The sequence below is a fragment of the Sciurus carolinensis genome, chromosome 7 (genome assembly GCF_902686445.1).
Source record: "Sciurus carolinensis chromosome 7, mSciCar1.2, whole genome shotgun sequence".
Classification (NCBI taxonomy): Eukaryota; Metazoa; Chordata; class Mammalia; order Rodentia; family Sciuridae; genus Sciurus; species Sciurus carolinensis.
Genome location: NC_062219.1, coordinates 14427935 through 14452691, shown reverse-complemented (window position 1 = coordinate 14452691; position 24757 = coordinate 14427935). Strand labels below are relative to the sequence as shown.

The 24757-nt window shown below is 37.2% G+C and overlaps 1 protein-coding gene across 13 annotated transcripts in view; it reads right to left on the bottom strand.

Moving 5' to 3' along the window:
* Positions 1–24757, bottom strand: part of Syne1 (spectrin repeat containing nuclear envelope protein 1) — a 443098-nt gene that overhangs the window by 237043 nt on the left and 181298 nt on the right. For all 13 annotated transcript variants that reach the window (XM_047557257.1, XM_047557256.1, XM_047557258.1 and 10 more), the window contains 14 exons: positions 24554–24694; positions 20570–20730; positions 18509–18659; positions 15180–15407; positions 14626–14724; positions 12230–12417; positions 11767–11890; positions 9464–9630; positions 7413–7566; positions 5532–6160; positions 3400–3579; positions 1281–1431; positions 715–873; positions 46–228 (listed from right to left, as the gene is read on the bottom strand). In XM_047557257.1, coding sequence (XP_047413213.1) covers positions 46–228; positions 715–873; positions 1281–1431; positions 3400–3579; positions 5532–6160; positions 7413–7566; positions 9464–9630; positions 11767–11890; positions 12230–12417; positions 14626–14724; positions 15180–15407; positions 18509–18659; positions 20570–20730; positions 24554–24694 — 2715 coding nt within the window. The remainder of the gene's footprint in view (positions 1–45; positions 229–714; positions 874–1280; positions 1432–3399; positions 3580–5531; positions 6161–7412; positions 7567–9463; positions 9631–11766; positions 11891–12229; positions 12418–14625; positions 14725–15179; positions 15408–18508; positions 18660–20569; positions 20731–24553; positions 24695–24757) is intronic.

Genomic DNA, 24757 nt, shown 5'->3' with positions numbered 1-24757 from the left:
CACATTCTAGACAATGAGCTCCGTGAGTAGGCATAGAGGGTTTACCTCAAATTCTTTGAGAAATCCTTCGACTTTGTGGCTGTTGTTCAGGTTGCTGATATTTTCAGCCAGCTGCGGAAGAGAGTTGTTGGACCACCCCTCGATCTCATCTTTACTTGAAAGTACATCCTCCCAAATGGACACGCTTACCCTCAGCCTATCGATGTTTTCTTCAATTTTTTCTGATACCTAGGATAGAAAATAAAAGCCAAGTCACTAATAGTATGAGGCTTTAAAGGGCTCATTTCCCCCACCAATGCTTTCTTAGTTGGAAAATTATATTCTAACCAACAAAGTTTAAAAAAATTATTGTAAGCTAATTAGCACATGTGATTCAAGCAAATGCTAATCAATACATAGATTGTTTCTGTCATTTGGAGAATTTGAATTTCTGAGACACTAGACTTTCATTTGTAAATTGGGATACTAATGGCTACAGGTCTATTGAAATCTATAAAACTATAACTCACTATGAGGTTGAATTCACAGGACTGAGATTCATCTACAGTACCATATTTTTCAATGTAACACAATCAGCACTATTATTTATAATGCTGAGGAACAGGAATGGACAAAAATTTGAGCATATTTATAATATAAGGAAATACTTGTGGACGCCAAAGACTTTTGTATTTACAGTATTATTGCTAAATACTCCTACAATAAAGGTCTTACATCCAACCACTTGTCCACGGTGCTTTCCATGTCTGTTTTCACCAAGGCAAAATCACTACTGTGGACTTTTTTCAGTTCAGATAACAAGTGTTTGCCTTTACTGGTAAAATTGTCCAATTCTTTCTGTTTAAAATTCATTTCATTCTTGGCAGATTCATGCTGTGGACATAAATGTTTCATTTATTAATAAAATTATCAGTGATAAGAGTTTAAAGCCATTTGTCTCTAAGAAATTTAATTCATGGTTGACCTTAGAAGAAATTAGTGGTATTATTTAACTCTCTCTCTCTCTCTCCCCACCACCTCTCCATACATATACATATATATATACAAACACACACACACAACACACACACACACACACACACACACACACACATAATATATATCACTTTCTTGAATTACTAGAATCCTAGTATATCAGCATTCCTAGAAAAAAAAAGTTGTTCTCTCAGCAGCAATTACCTACATCTGCATGAATGACAAAAAGAACTGTTCAGAGAATCATTCTATGAGTAAAAATCAAAGCTACTCATCTACTAAAATAAATGCATTTTCAATTTTACCTTAGAAAAAGCCCATTTAAGGTCCTCTTGATCCTTTATGGTAGTTCTGGTCACAATGGCACTGCTGGCGCTTTCTAGGACCTGAGTCACAGCTGACTTCAAGTTCTGATACTCTCTCATCAAGTCAATAAGTCCACAACACTGACCCTGGCTGTAATGATGAAGGAATATGTATCATTTAGCATCACGTGTCAGGAAGGACAATGGTTCCCTAGGACTGGACCTGGTATTTCACCATATGCAAGTATCCACAGAGGATACTGGAACCAAGAGAAAATCACATTTTTTTCCCACTGGGGTCAAAATAATGCTGCTGGTTAATTCTACTTAATACTAATATCTAATAATATCCAATATGTTCTTCATGAATAAAGAAATCCCACCAGCATTAAAATAAGGTTTGTGAACTCAATGATAAACAAGCAGTAGGAGGTGTTGTTGACAATTCCAACTTAGTTAGATGAGTCACCCAAAGTTTTGATTTTTTAAAATTTTTCATGCTGTTTTAATTTCTTCCTAAGGGCATATATTAGCAAATGCAAAACAAAAACAAAGCAAATTGAAACACAGCTCAATAATTAAAATACTCATGAGCATGAAGGTGAGGTTCACTGTAATATAGTCGTATATACACATAGGAAGATCTGGTCAGAGTCACGGCACCTTTCTTCCCTCTTCTAGTCCCTCCTTTCTCCCTCTCTGCACCTTTCTTCCCTCTTCCAGTTCCTCCTTTCTCCCCTCTCCCCCTCAATTCCCTTCTTCTGCTCCACTGATATCTCTTATATATTTATGGAATTCTTGTCCTTCTTTTCTTATCCTCTTTGATCTAGCTTCCACATATCAGAGAAAACACTAGAGCTTTGACTTTCCAAGTCTGGCTTATTTCACTTAGCATGATGTTCTCCAGTTCCATCAATTTACTGGCAAATGCCATAATTTCATTCATTCTTCTTTGTGACTATTTTCTTTATCCATTTATCTGTTGAAGGGCACCTATGTTGGCTCCATAGCTTGGCTATTGTGAATTGTGCTGCTATAAATATTGATGTGACTGTGTCCCTATAGTATGCTGATTTTAGATCTTTTGGATATAAACTGAGGAGGATAACTGGGTCATATGGTGGTTCTATTCCTAGTTCTGGGGGGAATCTCTATGCTGCTTTCCAGAGTGGTTGCACTAGTTTACAGTCCCACCAGCAATGTATGAGTATACCTTTTTCCCCACATCCTCACCAACGTTATTATATATATTCTTGATAATTCTCATTCTAACTGGAGTGAGATGAAATTTCAATGTAATTTTGACTTGTGTTTTCCTGATTGCTAGATTGTTGAATATTTTTCATATATTTGTTGATAATTGGTCAATTCCAACAGGTACTTTAATAAAGAATAGATGTGTGTGTGTGTATGTGTGTGTGTGAGTGTGTGTGTGAACTAACATAAAAACCTGCTCAATATCATTAGTATTAAAACAATGAGCCTCGCATGGTGGTATATGTGATTTTGAAAAAGACAAAACTATAGATACAGAAATCTGACCAGTGGTTGTCAGGGAATGGGCATAAGGGAGAGAGATCAACTACAATGAGACATGAAAGAATTTTTTCAGGTAGAAGAACAGTTACTGTGAAATTTGATGGTTGTGAACACTATACAACAGTGTGAGTTTCTCAAAATGCACAGAATTGTATAGGAAAAAGGGTCAATTTTATTATATTTCCTTATAACTCAAATACAAACAAGTAGAACAACACAAAACAAAAAGAAAATCAGAGGTGAATACTCATCCAAGCACTTTGTCATTGTCGATAGCTACTTTTAATTTGCAGTGCTGGGAATCAAACCCAGAGCTTCACACATGCTAGGGACTCTACCATTGAGCTGCAATGCCAACCCTTTCAACTACTTTAAAGCATTAAATTCTGAATATAATTATCTCAAGACAACATCCTCAGTAAATTTCTGAAGGACAAAATTTTTAATGTTACTAAAGGGCCATGAATACCTATGAAGATATACTCAATTCTTAATCTTATCATCACAAATCTCTAGGTAATGACCTAATACCACAAAATCATTAGGAAATTGAAAATAAAACTGGTACATTTCTACTCACTTTTCATGAATGAGCTTTTTGGTATCATCCCAGGTGACTTCTAAGCGGTTTATCTCTCTGTCTACTTCAGGTGCAAAAGCTACATCTTTCTGGGCAATTTGCTTAGCTTTGTCTTTCAGCCAGCATAGTTCATGTTCATGAGAATTCAATTCATCTTCTAGCTGATTGAACACTCTCAACCTGCAAGTTAAAACATGATTTCACTGCTAATTTATTAAGACAGTGAACTGATTTTTCCTTTTGTAGGCACATGACGTGTTCAGAAAGCATGCATCTAGATAGCTGGAAAGACTTAACACAGCAAGAAAATTAATGTATATCAACTGATAAAGATGCTTTTAAAGTTAAATTTGCATTATGACTGACACTGTATCTCAGAAAACATTGAAGGTCAATGTATTTCCTTTTCATCTTCTATTATGCTTGCTTTTTCTATTTTGCTTTGATGGTATAAGACTTTAAAGGCTAAGGCTAACCTGTGGTCAAGGTACTTAGTATGCATTACAAGGTCATGCAAAAGAAATGCTTCCAAACCGGGAGAATAATTAACATTGAAGGGTCACAGTTATTTCATTCAAAACAAAGCTGACTTTCCTGAATTCTACAGAAAATATCTATTTTTAAACTTAAATGACCTCCTTGATTGAAAAAAAAAATACCAAGAGAATATGATCGTATTTCTTTGTCCCTAAAAATATTTAGGCTTTTGTAAAAGGTGACCACGCAGAGGTAGTTACTGGCTCATCTTCGTGTCTGGTACAGTGCCATAGAGTGTAAGGCCTGTATGTATGCTGTATCCCCCTCGATACCCAGTGGGGAGTGGCTGTGGGCAGGTGTTGTCATTATTCTCATCTTGCAAGAGAGAGATTTGCCCCAGGTGGCAGGGTGAAACCTGAAGATGGCTGAGTCTAAGGACCCTCGGTTCAGCACCACCCTGTCTCAGCATTCCTACATTCCTGATGAGCTGGGGATACTAATAGTGTTCTTGAGGCCAGTCTGATCCTTCTCCAGTAGCTTCAGGATTTCTTTCTGTTTGGCCTGAGCTGACCAGAGACGGCCAGGTCCCCCTGAAAGTCCAGTGCTATTTCCTGTGTGAGAAACACTAGGCACCTTGTTCTTTCTTTACTCTGGAAGCTCCTTTTCCCTCCCAGATCCCATTCCCTTTTAAGAATTTATTGTTAAACTAGTCACATTGCTTACTGCAATTAAAGTGTATAATCAGGACTCCAAGCTGGAACCCTGATATTAACTCCACTGTCACCTAACTAATGCTCTGGCTTCTTTGATTTTGGTTTAAACGAGTCAAATGCCAATGGTCTTGGCAGGGACGACATATTTCTTAACACTTGTGAACACCTTGGAATACATTTCAACTCTTTCTTTGACTCCAAGAGCCCAAAAGTAGCCTAAGAATATGAATGGGGACAAGGTTTCTATTAAGAAGGAAAAAGAAGGTAGAAGCAAAGACAACAGTAGGAAAAAACCACCTCGTCAGATTTACAGTGGGAACTTCCTTGACCCCTTTGGTTCTGCACTGATCTCACCTGACAAAACCCCAGTTGCTCTGAACCCCTCGTCTCTGCCTTCTCCATACCTCTAGGCAGACGCACAAGCAGACTGGTTTCACTTTTGATGAGTGAACACAGATCTCAGATGATCCCTCATCACCTTCCTAAGTTCTTCTCTATTAGAGAAAGCTATTTCACCCTGATTCTCCCCTCTGACTTCTGCCACCTACTGCCAGCCAATGTGTGGGCTGCAGTCTTTAGGGAGGCACTGGTGAGCTCTCAAGGGAAAAATTTTCTGACATTTTCACACAACTACTTGGCTCTGTCTTTATTCTTTCTACAGAAGATGAGTCCCTTCTCCTAAAATGTCTTACAAATATATAACAGAATTCATAATCTCTCCTGTAGATAAGATCTCAAAAGAGGCTCATATATTACCCTTAGGAAAATTCTTAAGGAAGCCACAGAAACTTTGTTACTTCTCAACTGAATTAATCATGAATTTTATCTTCAGAATCTTTAAAAAGTTGCTAATGATGGCACTATTAAGGTTTTGCACAGAAATTCACTCCACAACAAATAAAAAGCAGAAGGGACAGCAGGCTTCCACGAAATTCTGAGTACCTCTGCTGAAGAGCTTGGCGGGTGGGTTCTTTCAAGCGTTCCTTGTCCGTCCTTTCTTCAATGTCCTCGATGCTCTTCAGCAGCTCCTCTCTCTGGTTTTGGAATGCTTTTTTCAACACTGCGAGGGCATCTGCCTCACTCTGCTTGGTTCCCAGAAGGTTCTGGATCCTCTCTAATTCTGCACAGAGCTGATCAGCCGTGGCTCTGCAGGAAGTCCTTTGCTCCCCGCTCCCACTTCTCAGATGGTACTGGGCTTTGGTAAGAAGGCCATCGAGACCAATGGCAGTGGATTCCAACGCTTTCACATCCCGAATGGTATCCCCGAGGTCCTTTTCTAGCAAGTCAGTCTGCTTCTTATTCATGCTGTTGGTTGCTTCCACTGTTTGCCTCAGTTGGTGGAGAACCCCAGACAGAGAGGCGTGGGTCTGCAGGAACTCTGCCAACTGGGACAGGGCAAGCTGCCTCCTCTCCACAACCTGGCTGGCCTCCTCGAAGAGTTGGAGGCAGTCCTCCGCCTTGCCCTGGAGCAGATGGAGGTCCTCAGCTCGGCCCAGAGACCCAAGCTTCTCCAGGTGACCCTGCAGACTCTGCAATTCTCCCTTTTTGTTCTCTATTTCTGCTGCATGGTCCTGGAAGGGAAGAGAGAGTTGTTGAATCCTCAGGTACACTACAGTCAATGAGACAGAGGAGCAGGATTCGTGATTTAAGATAGACTTTATGTGCCAATGATTAGAATAATATTTAAAGGTCATCTACAATGAATATTTTAGAAACATTTATGAATTTCCCATTTTGTTCATCTATCTAATTCATATAGAATACATATTTTTTTTTCACGTGAGTCGGCTGTATAGGATATTGGACTAGCTCACAAGAAACCATGTTGAAAATCTAGCAGGAAACTGCCAACAATCTCAGCATGGTTCCCATGCAGGGGAAATTCTGTCTATTCTAATCATGACTACAATGACCTTACAACTGCCCCAGTCTGAAGATGAAATTGAGACAGTCTTCTGGAACTCAGGATCTCTTCTTGGAGTATTTGCCTTTTCTCAGAGCATTTGCCTTACAAATCATAAATTCATTCTGTGTCCCACTGAGGTTAACTTTAAAGTCTGATCAGTTTTACAACCCAGGATGGTCTTTCTCCAGGACTTCCCTCCTCTGAAATAAAGCCAATCCAGAAGGCAGCACCTCTCTCTCCCAGTCTTCTTGGAGGGAGAAGCTTGACTTTGAAACATTCTTCCAAGTTGCAGAACTACCTCCTATCCCAAAGACAGAAGGGTGCACTTCCCTTTGTCAGTCCAACCAGCAAAACTCAGCAAAGAGTAAACACCCGATAAATACTAAACGTTTCATTATCAAATATCATCTTGTGTGTTATGTAACTCTTCCCCATTCTCCCAATGCTTGAAAATCAATACCTGATTTAAAAAAATGGTACCAGGATAGATAAAACACATAATTTATACATAAGGGAAATAAGCCATGAATTCTTAAACACTGTCAAGCTAAATGGTAATTCAGAACAACTTTATCATTAAAGGATTGCATTTTTTATTAATTTTCAGTAAAGGAACAAAACAAATTCAAATCATAAAAATGAACATTCTTAGCACTTTATGCTAGAAATAATTTGCTCCACTATGAAGAAACAGTTTCTTATTGTAGTTCCCTATTCTATTTTGAAGGGGTTTTATCTGCTTATTTATCTGTATAACACACTGGCAGGACCCACATGCTCAATTATTAAAACATTTTCATATGAATGAAAAGTTAGATTGCTGCCATGCGTTTTTCTTAAAAGTCATATCCCTTTGTAATTCAAGAACTCTCCCTTGTGAACAGATTTTTCTTCAATTTTAACAGAATACACTTTACCTTCTGCCGAGTAAGAGCTACTTGATGGTCCATGATGCTTATCTCTGAAGTAGATTGCAATTCACTGAGAAACGCTTTGATCCAGACAGAAACAGAGAGCAGCAGCTCATCAAGTTGCTGGTGTTCAGCAACCACAGACTGAAGAAAATTAACCCTATGTGGAGGAAGTGGTTAAAGTCAAAATGTTCCATTAGTGACCAGAATAGGTTCATGACATATTTTGGGAATGCAGCTTACCCCATGATGATGTTGGACCTCTGGATATTTGCTTCTACTTTGCTCATGGTTTCTCTGTCTCAGTTAACATTGCTACCACCTACCCTGATGGTCATCCCCTTATTTCTTCACCACCACAGCTGACCTGTGCTAACTGGGTCCCACCTGCTTCACCAGATGTATTGATGCTTTGCTCTTCTTCTTTCCACTACGCTCACCATTCTGAGTCTCTGAATCTCTTGCCTGGCCTCCAGCAGCTCCTTCCTGATACCTTTGCCTCCCTTCTGTCACTCTCTAGATTAGTCAGAAACAGATTCATGGGATCAGAACATTCCCTGTCACGCATCCACACCACACTGGGGCAGTTTCCTGTTGCACTTAGGAGGTAAACCCCCAAGACTCTTACTGTGGTCTGCAAGGGACCCCACGCAATCTGCTGCTCAGGCCTCATCTGATGCAGCTCTGACCTGTGTTCCCTCTGACCTCCTCTCTGTTGCCCACTATCCCTGCTTGTTTCTCCTCAGAGCCTTGGGTCATTTGCTGCCTCTGTGTGCTCTGTCCCTGCTGGCTGCTAACAGGTGTTGGAGATCAGAATCCAAGACTGGTATAAAAATAATATTGCAATCAAAGATTCATTACAATGATTTGTATCCAGAGATCAATGTTTTACTATTTAAAATTTTTATTAAAATTTTTAACACATATTAATTGTACATGTTAAAGAGTTCAACTTTTTAACTTTCATGTTCTAATCCTTGCAAATATTTCTATACATTATCCTTAGAGGAATAAACCATATTCTAAATACCTTCACCTAGCTGACTTAGCTTAAAGGTCCTTTACTTTCTCTCTGAGAGACAGCTGGCAGACCCTGCTCTGTTATAAAGAGAATTTCTCATCTTTCAAGAGTTGACCTCAGTTCCTTCTATGAGCCTTTCTGGACCCACTCAAATGTCCCTCTTTTTGTTCCTTGAATACTCTGTACTCACTTCTCTCACTGGTTTTCTTGTTGTCCCCACACTAATCTGTAAATTACCTGAGATCTGGGTTTGCTTATTTCTATTGCTCCAGTATTGGCTATAGTGCCTGGTATTCAGCAGGTACCCAATGACCACTTGTTGATTGATTGAATAAATAAATAAGCAATGGAATAAATATAAGCTCTATGAAAGTGGAGTAATCCACATCACATTGAAGGGTGAGCTACTCATTTCAGAAACTAAATAAGTATGTGCCCAATGAATAATTTTTTTAAATGGTCAGAAAGGTTAAGTGTTTACCCAAGATCACATCATCACATCAGTAATCAGTATGAATTTAAAGAGAAAAATCTGCTCTCATTTTAATTAGAAAGATAAATGAAAATTGCTAATCAACTAGTTAATTAAGATTAAATCTATTTTTGCTTCCATTTAATACATTAACAATTTCCCTCACTCTCTCTTTAGATCAATACTGGAATGAAATGATGTGTACAAAATGCTTCTGGCTGAGAAATGTCACAGGAGGGAAATTTTAATTAGCATTTCCTTTCCTTATGCAAACAGCTCAGGCAACAAATAATATAAACACTAGCAACCCTTCGCTCTTCAATATATTTCAACTAGTTTATTTCAACTAGTTTATTGTGTGTAAGACTAAATTTTTGAATTGAGGTTCAGCAGCAATGCTTATTTTGAGGACCTTGAGTTCTAAAATGACAGTTTTCTTCCATTCTGTAACAGTCCCCTGAAGTGCTGATTTAAATAAGAGTATAGAAAATTAGTTTTTCTTTTGAATTTATATGCTCACCATTTGAAATAAATGAACAATATTAGCACTTTTTTAGGACCAACCTCTTCCCGATGATCTGCGGTAAGTCTCTCCACCTCTCATCCAACTGCTCCAAATGTAGTCTGATCATTTTCACATCCTCCTTGGAGGCTACTGTGAACAGCGATTCCTTCAACTGCAAAAGACTGCTGTAGGAGGAGGCCTGAGATACCACTTCATTCTGCAGCGCCTGGGAAAGCAGAGCACGTTACAGACCTCGCGTGGTGGGACAGGAGGGCCCTGCAACAGGTGGTGACTGCCACAGGCTTTGCATTCTTGCAAAATGGAGGTCATTGGGGCAAAGACAGTTATTACTGCTTGACTGACAGGGGGTCCATTTGACCTCTACTGAAATTTTTTAAATGCTACTGAAACCTAAATGAGTTTTCTGGAGTCTGGGTTATAAGTTAGGCAAATTTGGAAGCTGTGAATTTCCTACAGGACAAAGAAACTGAGGATGCAGAAAGAATCAGAAAAAGTATGATGGATGAGAAGCAAAGCACAGCTAACCAAAACAGGTGCAATTCTAGGTACCAGCAACGTGGTGTCCCTCTCTGTTTTGAGACTACATTAGGCCATGTTGTGGGACTGAAGGGCTCTTATTTAACTTGCATGCAACAAAACTTTTTAAAATTGAATTAAGCAATGAATCTCTTAGTTGCTGTGAATGTACATAAAAGTTGTGGTTCCTACTTAATAAGGGATAAGATACAAAGACTCATGTAGACAGGGACAATGTAAAGTGGTGTTAAGTGATACGGCAGGGGTAGCACAATGACAGCACATAGGAGATGCTTATCAAAATGCTTTCTTTCCCTTCCAAGAGGAGCCCTGTGTGTTCCATAAGCAAAATTGCTACAGATATCAGAAGACGGAGAACCAGCCTCTGAATGACAGGGAAAGCCCCATAGCAGAATGGGAACTTATGCTGAGTAGTATACAGAGAAGAACGGGCGCAGGGTGGCCAGGAGGTGGGAATGGATGTGTCATGGACACGTGTCAGTGAACAGGGACAGCGTGGTGTGGACAAGGGAGTGACAGAGGTCTACAGCTCCTCTCAACCCTCTCACTGAACAGCAAACAGAACTTAGACTCCCCATGAAAATGGAGAGGAATCCAGTTCGATGTACCTGGACATCTTCGATTCTGTGCTTTGCTATTTTTAAGGAGGGGCTGTGACTTAGCTCTTGGACCATCTTATATGTGCTTATAAGATAGGAACCAAACTGCTTGCCCTTTGTGCTCAGGATTGCCACTGTAGATTTCTAAGAAGAGACTTTTCAGGAGATGAGCACAGAGCATCCATGTTTCATAAGCTGGAAAGGCAGGAGAATGGGGGTATGGCACCCTCAATGTCAAAAGGAGGGAGAAGACCTGAAGATGGGCAGTAGGTTCAGATGCCACAGATACCTTGATGGAATTTTAAGAGAAGAAATTATAAAAATGAAGAGAACCAAACTCTATCCTAAACCTGTAATAAAAGGGGGTGGAGAAAATTGGGATAGAAATCTGTAGTACAATAAATCTCTGTTAAGAAGAAATTCGCCCATTGACTTTTGGGCATAGACAGCATCACTTCAAGTAAATTATTAGTCTCCATTAACATGAAGTAGCTTCAACATTAAGTAGCTTCAACAGTGCCGAATGACTTTTTTTACATTTCAAAAGTTAGTTTCTTCAACTATGTAATAAACTAGTATTTTTTGTCTTTCTACCTGTTATCCATATCTATGATCACTGATTATTTTTCTGTCTGGCTTGAAAATAATCATTACTGTTAATTTCTTTCAACATTATATTATTTCAGCACTTTTCTATTATTGAAAATTCTTATAAATATGAAAATAGAGAGATTGTACCTACTCCCAGCTTTGGAGATTCTTACTGTCAGTCAACCTCATCCATCGACTTCTCTGGTCATCTTTCTCACAACTCCCCTGACACACCCATTTTATTTACATCCAAGACATTACATCTCAGGATTTTCTCATGCACCATGGAACTGGGTCACCACAGAGTTCCACTTGCTATTACTTTGTCTCTCAGATCAGGGATGACCTCTTCTTTTCAGGATATACACCTTGATGTCACATGATGCTCCATGGATCACAAAAACAAAGCCAGAAGTTTGGGATAGAGATTTCTATTCTTTGTTTGTTTATTCTTTTGTGGTGCTGGGGATGAAACCCCAGGTCTCATGCATTCTAGGCAAGCATTCTACCACTGAGCTCTATCCCCAGCCCCTAACTTGTTTATTTAATTTTAAAATAACACAACTGTGACAAACAGTACTTTATTTTCCTTCCTTGCACTTCCTTGAACTTGCCTGTATTAATTGAAGTTCACCTTCCGCTTTGACTCTGTCTGCAGACATGCCCATTTCTGGGGAGCTGGCCACGGCTTCACATCGCTCTAACCAGGTCAAGAAGGATGACAGTTCTTTCTCAAGCCTAAAGAAAGCAGAGGAAAGGAATAAATTCATCTAAAATCATCACGCCAGGAAACCAAACCTTTCCGAGGTCAGAGGGTCCAATGTGAACCATTATAAACAATGCCAGACTGGCTTTATATTCCTAGGTGTGAGGGACAAAGGATAGTGTGTGGACTGCACCACTTAAACCTGTGTAATGGGTAAAAATATACACACATCCTCTTCACTCCCGGACATTCACCTCCCTGTGAAGGGGCTGTATTTTCAGCTCTGGGATGCCCATTCCTCATTACTTAAAAGATAGTTCATCAAGACTTTCATATTTAAGAGTGGCAGTAACTCAGGAGAACACGCTCACCTCTGCCAGTGGGCCAGAAGGTCCTCCAGCGCAGTCTGTCTCTCCTTAGCCTTCCCTAGTGCCCCCTCGTACCGCTGCTGCAGAGCTGCTGCTTCTTGCAGGCAGGAGTCTCTGCGCACCACCTTCCGGGCACTGGCTGAGAGGGCGGCCACTGTGCTGCTCAGGGACTCCAGGGCCTGACAGAGATCCTGGGGAGAGTGCAGAAGGAACAGGGCTGTGTCCTGAATTCTCAGGAGATTGTTCCGAGATGGTCTGCAGATGCCTGAGACCGTGGAGAGAGCCAGACCCTGCTTATGCTTTGCTATCTCCTATGCACACATACCTGTGCAAAGTTTAATTTTTAAAATAGACACAATAAAAAATTAGCAATAACAACTGCGCTGGTGCTGTAGCTCAGAGGTAGAGCACTTGTCTCACACATGTGAGGTACTGGGTTCAATCCTTAGCACCACATAAAAAAAATTAAATATTAAAAAATAAAGGTATTGTGCCCGAAAAAATAAAAGATAGGTTTTTAGAAAATTAAACAACTATTACAATTTACTGTAATAAAAGTTTTAAAAACTGAATTATTTGTTTCTGGTATTTTCCATTGAATAGTTTGGGCTGTGGTCACCCAAAGGTAACTGACACCAGAGAAAGTGAAATTTTGGATGGGGGACTGCTGGGCGTCAGAGGCAATGGACTCACTGTCCTTTTTAAGAGTTGTCACCATGAAACATTTCCCCTCCGTCTTCACAAATGGCAATAATACTAAAAATGTTTGCCAGGATTTGCAGCAAGACATGGTGCAAATGAGGAAGTTACTTCATGGATGTCAAAGTCAAAGGTGGGAGGAGATTTTCTCCAATAACTATGTGCTGCTGTAGACTGGAATGACTTCCACTTTCCCTCGATAATTCAGAACATTTGTGAAAATTATTTTATGCTAAATATGTCAGTATTTTAAAACTCAATTCATAATTTATAATCACTCCATATAATATGCTATGTCATCAATTAAAACAAATAAATGCAGGGAAAGAAATCAAGCATAGTGTGTGAACCTGTGGTCCCAGCTACTCTGGAAACTGAGGCAGGAGGATTGCTTGAGCCCAGAAGCTCAAGACCAGCCTGGGCAACATAGTGAGACTCCATTTAAAAAAAAATATATATATATATGTATATAAATATACATACACACATTCATATTTATGGATAATTGTCAACATACATATACATATGTAAGTGTGTGTTTATTTCAGATATATATATTTACTCAGATATGTATTTATATGTTATTCAGCTCTAGATCTCTCTGTATATGGTGTACACACACACACACACACACACACACACACACACATACATGCACAGAAAAGGTCTGGCTGTCAATGGTCAATGGTGATAGCAATAAGACACCTCAATGTGACTGGTACTATGCTGTGCCATGTACACTGCAGCTATTAACTTATTTAATCTTCCTAAGAACCCTAAGTGGTATGTCCTTTCATTATCTCCCACTTTACAGACTAGAAAATCAAGACAGAGAAAACCAATTTGCCCTGGGAAATCTAAGTATTACAAAAAATAGAATGGTATCCTCTCTAGCACTCTACTAATTTAGTAGTATACTAGAGTAATTTCATTACATTTGATTTTCCTTTCATTATTTTTAAAGTTTTTAAAAAATTATGTAACACAAATACATAATCATAAATATTCAAACAATATAAATCCCACTCCCCTTGCCAGATGTGCCTTGTTGATCATTACTTTCTGTTGCTGCAGCCTCTTTGTCTATATCTATACACACGCGTGCACACATGCACATGCAGTAGGGGCGATATTTGTATTTTATTAATTAACATGCTTCATTTTAGCATTTCTTTGTGTAAGTGTCTCCCTCTTTTGCTCTTTCCCCCGATCCTGCCAAATCCATCTGTTTGTAGCCTTGTCAAAGATTTGACAATGATCACTGCAAGGACCAGATTAAAAATGTCAGTTGTTGGAACCAGGTCAGTGAGGACATACTCTTTGCACACCTGAATGTAACAGGTTAAAATGTGAAATCTGCTGTGCACATGTTTCTTCTTGTACACTTGATTTTCTATAATGCTGGCAAGAGGTAAAAAAGGGTTTATTAAAGCTATTATCTGAAAACTTTACAAGTTTTTAGTAAAAGAGAAATATATTTTAAACAAATATTCATTTTTATGTATATTTTAATGAAAATTTATTGGCATACTTACATTTCTTGTGTTACATAAAGTGAATACATTTAATATATCTCATTCTTCAACTAACACAAACATTTTTCCAATTTTAACTCTTCTAAAAATATTTACCATTTTCAAGTTGGAGTTATCACATTTGAGAGTGGATAAATAAGCAGAAGCCTCGACGCATGCTCTTACCATATGTTCTTGGAGAACTCTGTATGTTTCTGTGGCTGAAGAACATATTTTAATTGGTTCATTAAGTTTGTCTTCAAATTCAGACACAGACTGCTGGATCTAAAAAAGTTGGTGACATATAAAAATGGTGGGGAAAATATACATCAAGAAAGCAGCTGAGAAAGAAAGAAAGTTATTGATAAAGCAGCATACCTACTCCCTATGGGTAACTTCCAATATGATGACAAATGAACTTTTAAAAATCTAAAATCAATGTGTACCATTATTTGAAAGAAAAATAATTAAGCCTTAATGACTATATAACATAATGTATAACGACATTTATAGAGTCCTTATACCAATATATACATTTAGGGGTGGGTGTGTGTGTGTGTGTGTACATCTATGTTTATTAAAAAGGTACCCTGTAAATAATTATGAATTTAGTTGTCACTGACAACTTGGTAGACAGCAGGAAAGTTGTTTTTTCTTAACTTACCATTTAAGAAGTCTTTATTGAATTTTTCTATAAATGCAATGCAAAATGTGTGACTTTAGCATGCATGCATTCTTACCCTTTGAAGATTGTCTTCAAACTTTTGCTGCTGAGACAAGTGCCCCAGGACTGTTCCTTCAAGGTGCTTTGCCTGCTCTCGGAGCTCTTCCCAGTATCTTCTTATCTGTGTCAACTTGGCTTTGATTCGAGCAGATTCTCCAGTGGTAATAAACTGAGCAAAAGACTGAGCTTCTTCTTCTAATCCTGTAATGCTGCTGATTTTACTCTCGATTTCCTGGATGGTGACCTGATATTTAAAACAAGAAAATGACAGTCCACCTGAATAAACTTGCCTTCCTGAAATGACAAAACTATCTATTAGGAAAATTGCCTTCACTGACATCTAAACATGCTTAGATGGGATGGTTGGAGAGATGAACCAGCGCCATGCTCCCGACTATTTGAGGAGGATGGACATACAGACAATGTCTGCAAGACATGACTTGATGGTGGCAGTATTCACTGGATAAGGAATAAAGAGAAATAACTGCTGCTATCTGCAGTGAGATTAGCAAGAGGATGTCCCTGCACCTTTTACAGTATCTCCTAAAACATGGAGATGTATCTGCTTACCCATTGATCAAGCACTTAAAATCAATTGATTTGGGGAAAACACGTGTTCTAGGAACTCATAGGAACACTAATATTGATATTCAATTAACTTTTCTGAAATGTAATTGAGAGTATTTCATAGTTTATCAAACTCAAAGGTTTTCTGACTGTACTCCTACTTAAAGCCAGTCCTTTCTAATCTATCCTGTTTGCTGTATGCCCGTGTTTTCCAAATATAGAATGCATTGGGACACTTAGCTCCCATCCTCAGGGGTCAGACAAGCTATACTGGGGCCCAAGACTTCCGGCCAATTTCCTTGGGCTTCTGTCACTGCTGCTGTGAGACCAGTGATTTCCTCATTCACTCTGGAGAAAAAAACTGTATACTATCATTTTAATTTGAAAGGACATTTTTACATGTAGAAAGGACATTTTTACATGCAGAAAGGACATTTTTACACGTAACCCAATGCACGGAAAGTACAGCTGGCTACTAAGAATGTGTATGGGGCCCAGGGAAAGATATCTCTCATAAACATAGGGCTTATTCATGTGTAAGAAAATGAAAATTATTTCTTTGAGGAAAAGGGCCAAGTCATTCACTAAAAATAATGCCCAAAAATTCAAGTCAAATTTCAATTCCAAATAACTTAAATGGAAAACACTGCTATCCTGGGGGATAATTATTTTGTGATTTCTGTCTAAGTGAAGCAATCAGAAACAAATTACATAGATTGTCAGGTAGACTCCATTTATTCATCTTATTTTTCATATGTGTGACTACAGTGGTATAGCTAATAAACATTTGAGCATTAATATGGCCTTTCTTTTTGCTGCTTTCTAGGAATTTTTTTAAGAAAAATTACTCAATTCAAATATGTATTTAGTGTCTACTATGAACTAATAATTCTTCCTGGTGCTTATAATACTACTTGGTTAAGAACTAAGAAAGTTCTTAGTTATTGGACTAATATGTATTACCAACAAAATCATAAATAGAAATCAATCATATTGTAATAAATAAAACTTCCATCCAAGAGAGGAAGATGGAAGATGAATCCAGCATATGTTCTTATTATTTATCAATATCAGTTAGGAATAGCATGTAATAATGAACACAATCAGCTAACAGCATTTATCTTCACTGCAACACAAATGCTTCATTAATTTTAATTCTAAGATTATTTTAAGGTGATAAAAAATGACAAATTTTACCATACATTTAATATTTCCTATTTCCTATAATATAGCCTTCTGTTTGGAAATAGAATATGAGCCTATTCAATCAAATTTCATAGACAGTGCTTTCCACCCTATCTTTGCTTATTTGTAGCGAATATTTTTTCCTGGTATTGATATTTTAAAATATATTTTGGATCATTCTGAAAATGCCATTTTGGGCATATCAAAATACATTTCTAATCTGATGGTAAGAAAATCTACAAGTGACTATTTATGTATTTAAAAATAAAATGTGGGGGCTGGGGAGATAGCTCAGTCGGTAGAGTGCTTGCCTTATAAGCACAAGGCCCTGGGTTTGATCCCCAGCACCCAAAAAAAAAAAAAAAAAAAAAGTGTAATTTTAATTTTTCCTGGAGAATAACAAGATGATATCTGATTATTGATATATTTCAGAAATTCTTGAATATAACTTAAAATAGCAACATAAATAAAAAGCCTATGTTAATTTTTATAGGGGAAATTTTTGAGACAAAACTACTTAAATGTGCTATTCTCTTTCTCTTAAAACAGTAAAAAATGATTAAGTGATAACTTTTAGATATGATTTTCAAGATTAACAAAGGAGTTGGCATGTATTTTTCCTAATACACCATAGAAGACATAGCCGGCTGTGGGCACGCCACTCCATGTGTGCTTGATTGCAAAAGATGAGTGATGAGCAGGAGTAATTTGTCCCACTTGTGATCTTAGCTAGGTGACATAGAGCCCTCCCACCTTGCACATGGTAATAACTTGTTATGAGCCACAGTATTAAATGTTTCCTCACCTTGATATTTATTTTACTATATATAATAGAATGAAACTGCAAAGGGTTTTCCCATTCCATAAGAAAAAAAGAAAGAAAAAGAAAAAAAATGAGATAAAAAGTGCTTGAATTTTTAAATTGTGTGATGTGGAATTATATAAGAGAAAGAACAATAAATGAGCGATCAAAGTCCAAGTTTTTCAGCTCATTTGTCTTAAACTGAGTGAAGTGTTTGATGATAATCTAACCACATGTTTACATGGGAGCTTAGAGAGCTACTGTAACAGAGCCTCTCCAATCCACACCCCAGGATATAAAGGAAAACATGACAGCCTTCAGGTCTGATTGCTTCACCTACAGAAAGTAGTGTTTTGCGCTCCCCCTTGTGGTCAGTGAATGGAAACGTCACTAATACTAATTTTAAAAATCCAAGTGGTTCTTACAAAGTAGTTGTAGATGATGGATACATTTCATGTTATATAAGTGAATCAAGAGAGCACTCCATGTGGGTTAATTCAAAATCAAGAAAAAGAATAATGTAACCATAAAAATATTTTAATGATATTGCACACAATATTGACTTTGAATGCATAAGTCCGACAATATTGATATACAATTCCATCTATGACGAGTTACCCAGTGTCAGTCAAGGTCTCTTAGCTTGGTATTTTGTGTGAACTTAATTTTAATTGAGTCACATAGCAATGAAAAGTTTGTCTTGGGACCAAACAGCTTTTGATGAAACAAATGTAAGAAAGAGATCTTAAAAGCTAGACATAGATTATTAATGTAACATCCGAGCAGGTCACCTTAATTTGACTGATCTGCATGTCCATGGCAGATGATGAAGTTTCCAAGGCATTGAGTTCTTTCTCTTTCTCAGTTATCCAGACGGACAGGTTCTCAAAATTACTGCCAAAATGATCCCACTTGTTTTTCACCATTTCCATGGTTTTAATACTAAAATTAACCAAATTAAGTAAAAAAAATGCAATATTTTAACAGAGAACAACAACACCAGGTGAAAAGGTAGTGAAGACATTTGTGACTATTTCAAAGTTGGAAATATTTGAGCAGGAAAAAAATGTACACTTGATCTGAGTAGTCAGGTCTCAAGTCTTCCTATCTCTTCTGAGAATGAGCTCTTAAGGAGGCAGCATTGAGACTATGTTACAAATGCAATCGAGCTTTGAACAAAATATTGCTGAGTACAAGGGGGTCAAATCAGGTATAATCTAATTAAACTCTGCATGTGACCAGTACTTGCCAGGACTTATTTTAATAAACTATGCTGAAATAGATCCCAGTGTGCATCATTGTTTTGATAGTCTGTTTTCAAGGACACGTTCCTCTTGCTTGTAAAGGAGAGATTCTCCTATGATACTTTATACTAAAAGATCTTATGGGATGTATCCTCTGAGTCAAGGTAGAGCTGTGGTCTGCACCCCTGCTGCCAGGCAGGAACTGCTGCCTTCATTACAGCTACAACTTTGATTAATAATCTATAAAGATTTTAGTTATTCATATATGTTCTACAGTCCTAACTCTTTTAAAAGACTTTCATGAACTCTTGCTCATGAGCACCCTGCTTTAGACTACATAAGCAATATATGTAACAAAATTTCAATTATAGATTCTGTTTGTATTAGCTACCTCTATATAACCAAGTGAATATGGCTTTCAGATTAGAAAAAGACTAGGAAACCAAGAGTATATCATTGAATTGATAAGTCCTTGGGTTAAAAAAAAAAATCAAATAACATCCCTGTTTACCCAAAGGCACTTGAAGATATGAAGAAAACAAAAACAAAAACAAAACAATGGCATCATTGATTGTCAAATTAAATAGTATTACAATCTTAAATTTATACCCTGGATATAACTAATGCTCTTAGCAGTATAGGAAATACAAATTATGTTATAAGATTTTAAATAAAATAAAGATTTAAATGGGTATTCTTAATAGAAGTAGTTTCTTTTCTAATAAACTCTAAGTTTTACTATTTCTATTACTTGATGGAGGATACTTAATATAAAGTCCTCAAAGTATTTTAAGCTATAATTTGTTTCAGATAAAATATTTATCATTTTCTAAAGTTTAGGCAAATGTAAAATGTCAATTTCAAGGTGCTGATATTATTAAAAACAATTTTTATATTCTAAAATCCATCTTAGAAATGATGTCCTATTTCTTAAGAATAATAGATTATGTGTCATTAATTTGAAACTGCACAGAAATGTTTAGCCATATTATTTTGGGGAATATTGGACACATCTTCATAAGTTTACTCCTGCAAACTTTAAAAAATATGTTGTATGTATAGCAGGATAATAATAGGTCCAACTGTTATTTCTTTCTTTTCATATAAAGAAACATTAAATGTTTTAAAGGTAATTTCTGAAATAGCATATCAAGCAGTGACAATTTGAATACTGAGGCACTGTAAGTAAGTTCATGAGCTTTGAATTGGAGACATTTGGTCTTTGTGATATGTGTTTAGGCCTAGATCTCCCCTTCCCTCTAACTGGTGACAGCAGAATAATACAGTTTTTAAAAAGTAAAATACTGGTTATTTCTTTAGATTCTCTCTACAGTGTACAAAGGCCACAGAATGGAATTGATATGGCTTTCTTGTGAACAAATTAGTTTAAGATGTAAATGCCACATCCCTTACATATTTTTGTTCTGTTACAGATATTGGTTCCTGTGTTGAGGATGCTTTCTTTTGAACTGTGAATCACTGATCAACTCATGCTGAAATGCACAGACACTTCAAGATCTTAAAAGACGGTTTTGAATACAAGATACAGGGAAGACTGCATTAAGCTTTATCTCAGAGAAGAAAGCTTAGGACTGGTGAGGCACATACTCTTCTTCAAGCGTGTCTTCTAGTTTTTTGACCTGTTCTTTGATTGACGCAGCCTGTTGCCGAAGCAGTTGCTTATTCTTGGGCCCCAGTGGTATTTCTGAAGCTTCCTTCACCAGGTTCTCAGCCTGGATTGCAATACTTTCTGTCCGCTTAGAAAACTCCTAGGAGAAAGATATCAGAACTGTTAGGTCCACATTTTATACTCTTTAACTCTGTCCTCAAGAAAAGTGCATATTCTGCATAGTCTTCCCCAGAATAGATGGGCAGTTGGCTGGTTGGATTCATACATGAATAGATTTATGTTGTTCTTAACAATAAAACTGATTTTCATATGGTCAATTTGGACACTTTACAATTTTTTTTCTTTTTTATATAAATAACCAGCTCTATCTTCACAGTTACCTAGCAATCCTCTTAGAAATTTTTTCTCCCTGATTCCCTGTTTTGACTTATTGTTTAGAATTCTGAGCTACCTTATAATAATTAGTTTTTCCATAATGTGTTAATTTATTACAGGCCAATTCACAAAATGATCAATTGGTTCTTCAATCATACAGATAATAATTTGTTTATATAATTGAGGAATATCTCAGTCAACATAGAATACCAGTGATCTTTCCTGTCCAGAAATGTTTTGTTTACTAGTTCCCTGAAAAGAGATATAATCTTATCTCAATGCTGTTAAATCTTATTTTTTTCCAATGCATATGCAACGTGACAGAAAGAAGTTACCACAGGAATCTGGGCTAGAATCCCAGATGTGTTAATCACTAGTTGTTTTCTCATGCAAATGCAGATGATAGTGCTTGTCTTGAAAGGGGACTCTCAGCATTCCATTATCAAATTCATTTTTAAGTACCTCACACTCTGACAGGTACCAATTACCATTTTTATGTCCTTCATATAAAATTGAAGAAAATGGTTTATTAATTCTATCCAGTGATTTTCAACAATTCTGAGCTATTTTAATTCAAAAGTTAATTTACTATTCATGAGGTACTGGTAAACTTTAGATATTATCTGAATTTTGTCAGGTAAATAATGTTGAATACTAGATTAGAAAAGGTAAATCCAGTGATAATCTTGAATGAAGAAAATTAGTGTCTTATTTCTTCTCATGTAAGAAAATCTCACAGGAGGTTTATAATGTTGATCATCAACTTGCCTTCCTAAATAGGTAATGTAGAAATGCAATGTAAGTATTTGTAAAAAGTCAGATATTTTTCACCCAGAATTATTATAAAGTGTTATAGAAGAGAGTTATGACACATCAAATCCCACATTATGTACAACCATAATGCACCAATAAAAAATGTGGAAAAAAAAGATAGTTACTACAAAATACTACTAAAGCTTCCTATTTAAAAGATGTATTGTCCTCACAGAAATGTCAATGTCACTTTATAGAAATAGCCTGCAGTTCAAGAGAATACAATAGAGTAAGCACAGCTTCCTTATAGTATAGAGGTTTATAGTATCCTAAAGTATGATATTCGCTAATGCCGTAACATTAAATTCTGTGCTTAAAAGAACCCCCTATTACTATCTGTGAACTCACAGTCATTTTAGAGTCAATTGTGAAGACTGGAAATCTCAGCATAATCTCTGATTCCCATGAAAATAATCAGAAGTACAAAATAGTGCCTGCCCGCCCTGAAAGAACCAGGGAAAGTAATGTTTGAAAATGCTTATTTTGTTCTTAAAGTGTTTTGTGCAAGCTATGTATGGGAAGACACAATGAAGAGAATTCAAAGAGCAGAATGACATTGATAAGAAAAATGTTAAGCAAAAATTGAATAGCACTGTAAGCCTCATCACTGAGTCCTACCCAGACACAGGCGTGGTTGTGGGAAGCAACAGGAAAGAAGAGACTCCCATCAGAGAGACGTGGAGTTGAAGCCAGGTTCTGTCCTTCACTAGCTGAGTGACCCAAGTCCTGTAAAACTCTGAATTTTCATTTCCTCACCGGTAAAGCCATGCCTTTTTATGAAGGTTCAATCTGACCTTGCTGTGGACACCCTTCAATACACTGGGAAACAGGGCACAGCCACTCCAGGGCTGTCACCTAGAATACAGGTGGCAGTATCAGTGCAAAGTGAGCACAGATGGAGAGGGGAAGTTATCCCAGGTGACACATGCTCCCATGCCAGAGGGCAAAACACTTAGAGAAGCCACTCGAATTTTGAAAGGAAATGTAGCATCGTGCCTTAGAGTGCAGACTTTGGATAGAGATCCTTTGGGTTTGAATCCCAATGTCATCCCTTGGTGATCCAGAGGTCTTGGGCAACTTTGTGCCTTAGGTATCCTTGTTTATACAAGAGGATTAATAATGACACCTTTTTGTCAGGAATGTTTTAAGAACCATTAAGTGATTAGACCGGCACATAGTAGAGACTTAATAAACATTACTGCATATTATTAAATCAATCCAAAAGTGTGGAAGACCATGGACTAAGGAGAATTTTCCTAAGAAGACTAAAAAGATGGTGTGTGTTCCCCTCTTTAGCCATTGTAACTGATCCAAAAGGATTGATGCAAATGAAGTCACAGAAGTGGATTTAAGAAACCCCAGAGGGAAATAACTAGGAAAATCAATCTAGTAAGCATCTTTGTATTTATAAAAGACATCTACTATATGATTTAGATACATAAAGTAATTGAAATTTAAAAATAAAATTAAAACAATGTTCTCTTTAAATGACTAATAAAAACTAAAGAATTGAGTCTGTGACCTTATAAAATTTCACACACCTTAATAAATTAATAATAAGGAGAAATCACAAAAAATTAGCACTATGAGACTTCCTTCCTTCCAAAGACATAGAAAAATATTTATTTTGCACATTCAAGGAAGACTATGGCTATCTCAAGAGTGAGGTGTCTTTAGGGATAAAGCTCACATATTCAGGGGAAATGGTGACCACCTTGAATGAAAAGACTTAATCCAATCTTTCTATAAACCTCAACTTGGCACAATAGCAACCAAAAAAGCCTGAATAACTCCTCTAAATACTTCATGCGAATGTATTGACCTGCTCTGAGTACCCAAGGTGTATGTGCTTCCAAGTTGAACACACCACGTACACTACTAACTGCTCTCTCTTTGATACCCAGCTGGAATATCAAACTCTCTGTGTCCAAAACTGAGCTGGATCTTGTCCCACTAACATCCATTCTCCTACTCCCTCCACTTGCTCTTGTCATCTGGTCAGGCTCAAAACCTTGTACTTCATATTCTTTCCCTTAACTATCCAGTTAGTTTCTCTACCTTGGTGTCAACTTCACCTCATCTTGTGTCCCTGTCCCCATGCATTTATTGCCACCCTGCCACCTGTATTCCCATCCTAACTCCCATGTACCCATATATAGTAACTTTCTAACTGAATCCCTTGACCCTGGTCTTTTGCCCTTTCAATCAATTTTCTTCATCTGCTTAGAAATTCATCTCCCTGAAGCACAGTTCTGGCTGTGTGACTCGTTCTTAAAAATCTTCAATGGCTCCAGCTCCATGTTGACTAGAGAAAAAAGTTTTAACTTTTCCGAGACTGTGATATTGCCCAGTTTTGCTTTACAAATTCTCTTGGCTTTAGTCTAATTTACAATACAAGATTCTTGGGTCTAGTACACTGATACCTCATGCCATTCCCCTTCCTAGGAATTTCTGTCTGTTCTCTGCTCCAAACTCAGCTTTTCTAAGTTCCTTTGCTCTTCCTGTTTCAGATTCAAATATCATTGCCTCAAAAGTTTAAAAAATATCCATATCCATTAGTGAATTAAGCATTTTTCACTTGCATGAAAATATTCATCTAGTTCTTGAGGTTTAAATACTACTTATGTTTTCATTTCCCAGTGTGTCAAAGAGTATGTCATCAATAAATAACAAGTAAAGATCAAATAATAATAATTAACGGAAATAATGGAGGAGAAATAGTATTTTCATCTGAATAATGAGAACCAAGGAACCATATGGTCCTATTGATATACCTTTGTCTGTTCCAGTTCTGAAGACAAGCTTTCCAAACTGCTAAAACTCAGGAAGCGTTCATGGTTGGAACCAGTTTGAAAAAGGTATCTGACCACTGTCTCTTTGTTTGTCTCAAATCTCTCCCATTTTCTTAAGGTGACCTTAAATTTGAAAAAAAAGAAAAAAAATATATATATATGTATAAGTTGCCAAAGTATATCGAA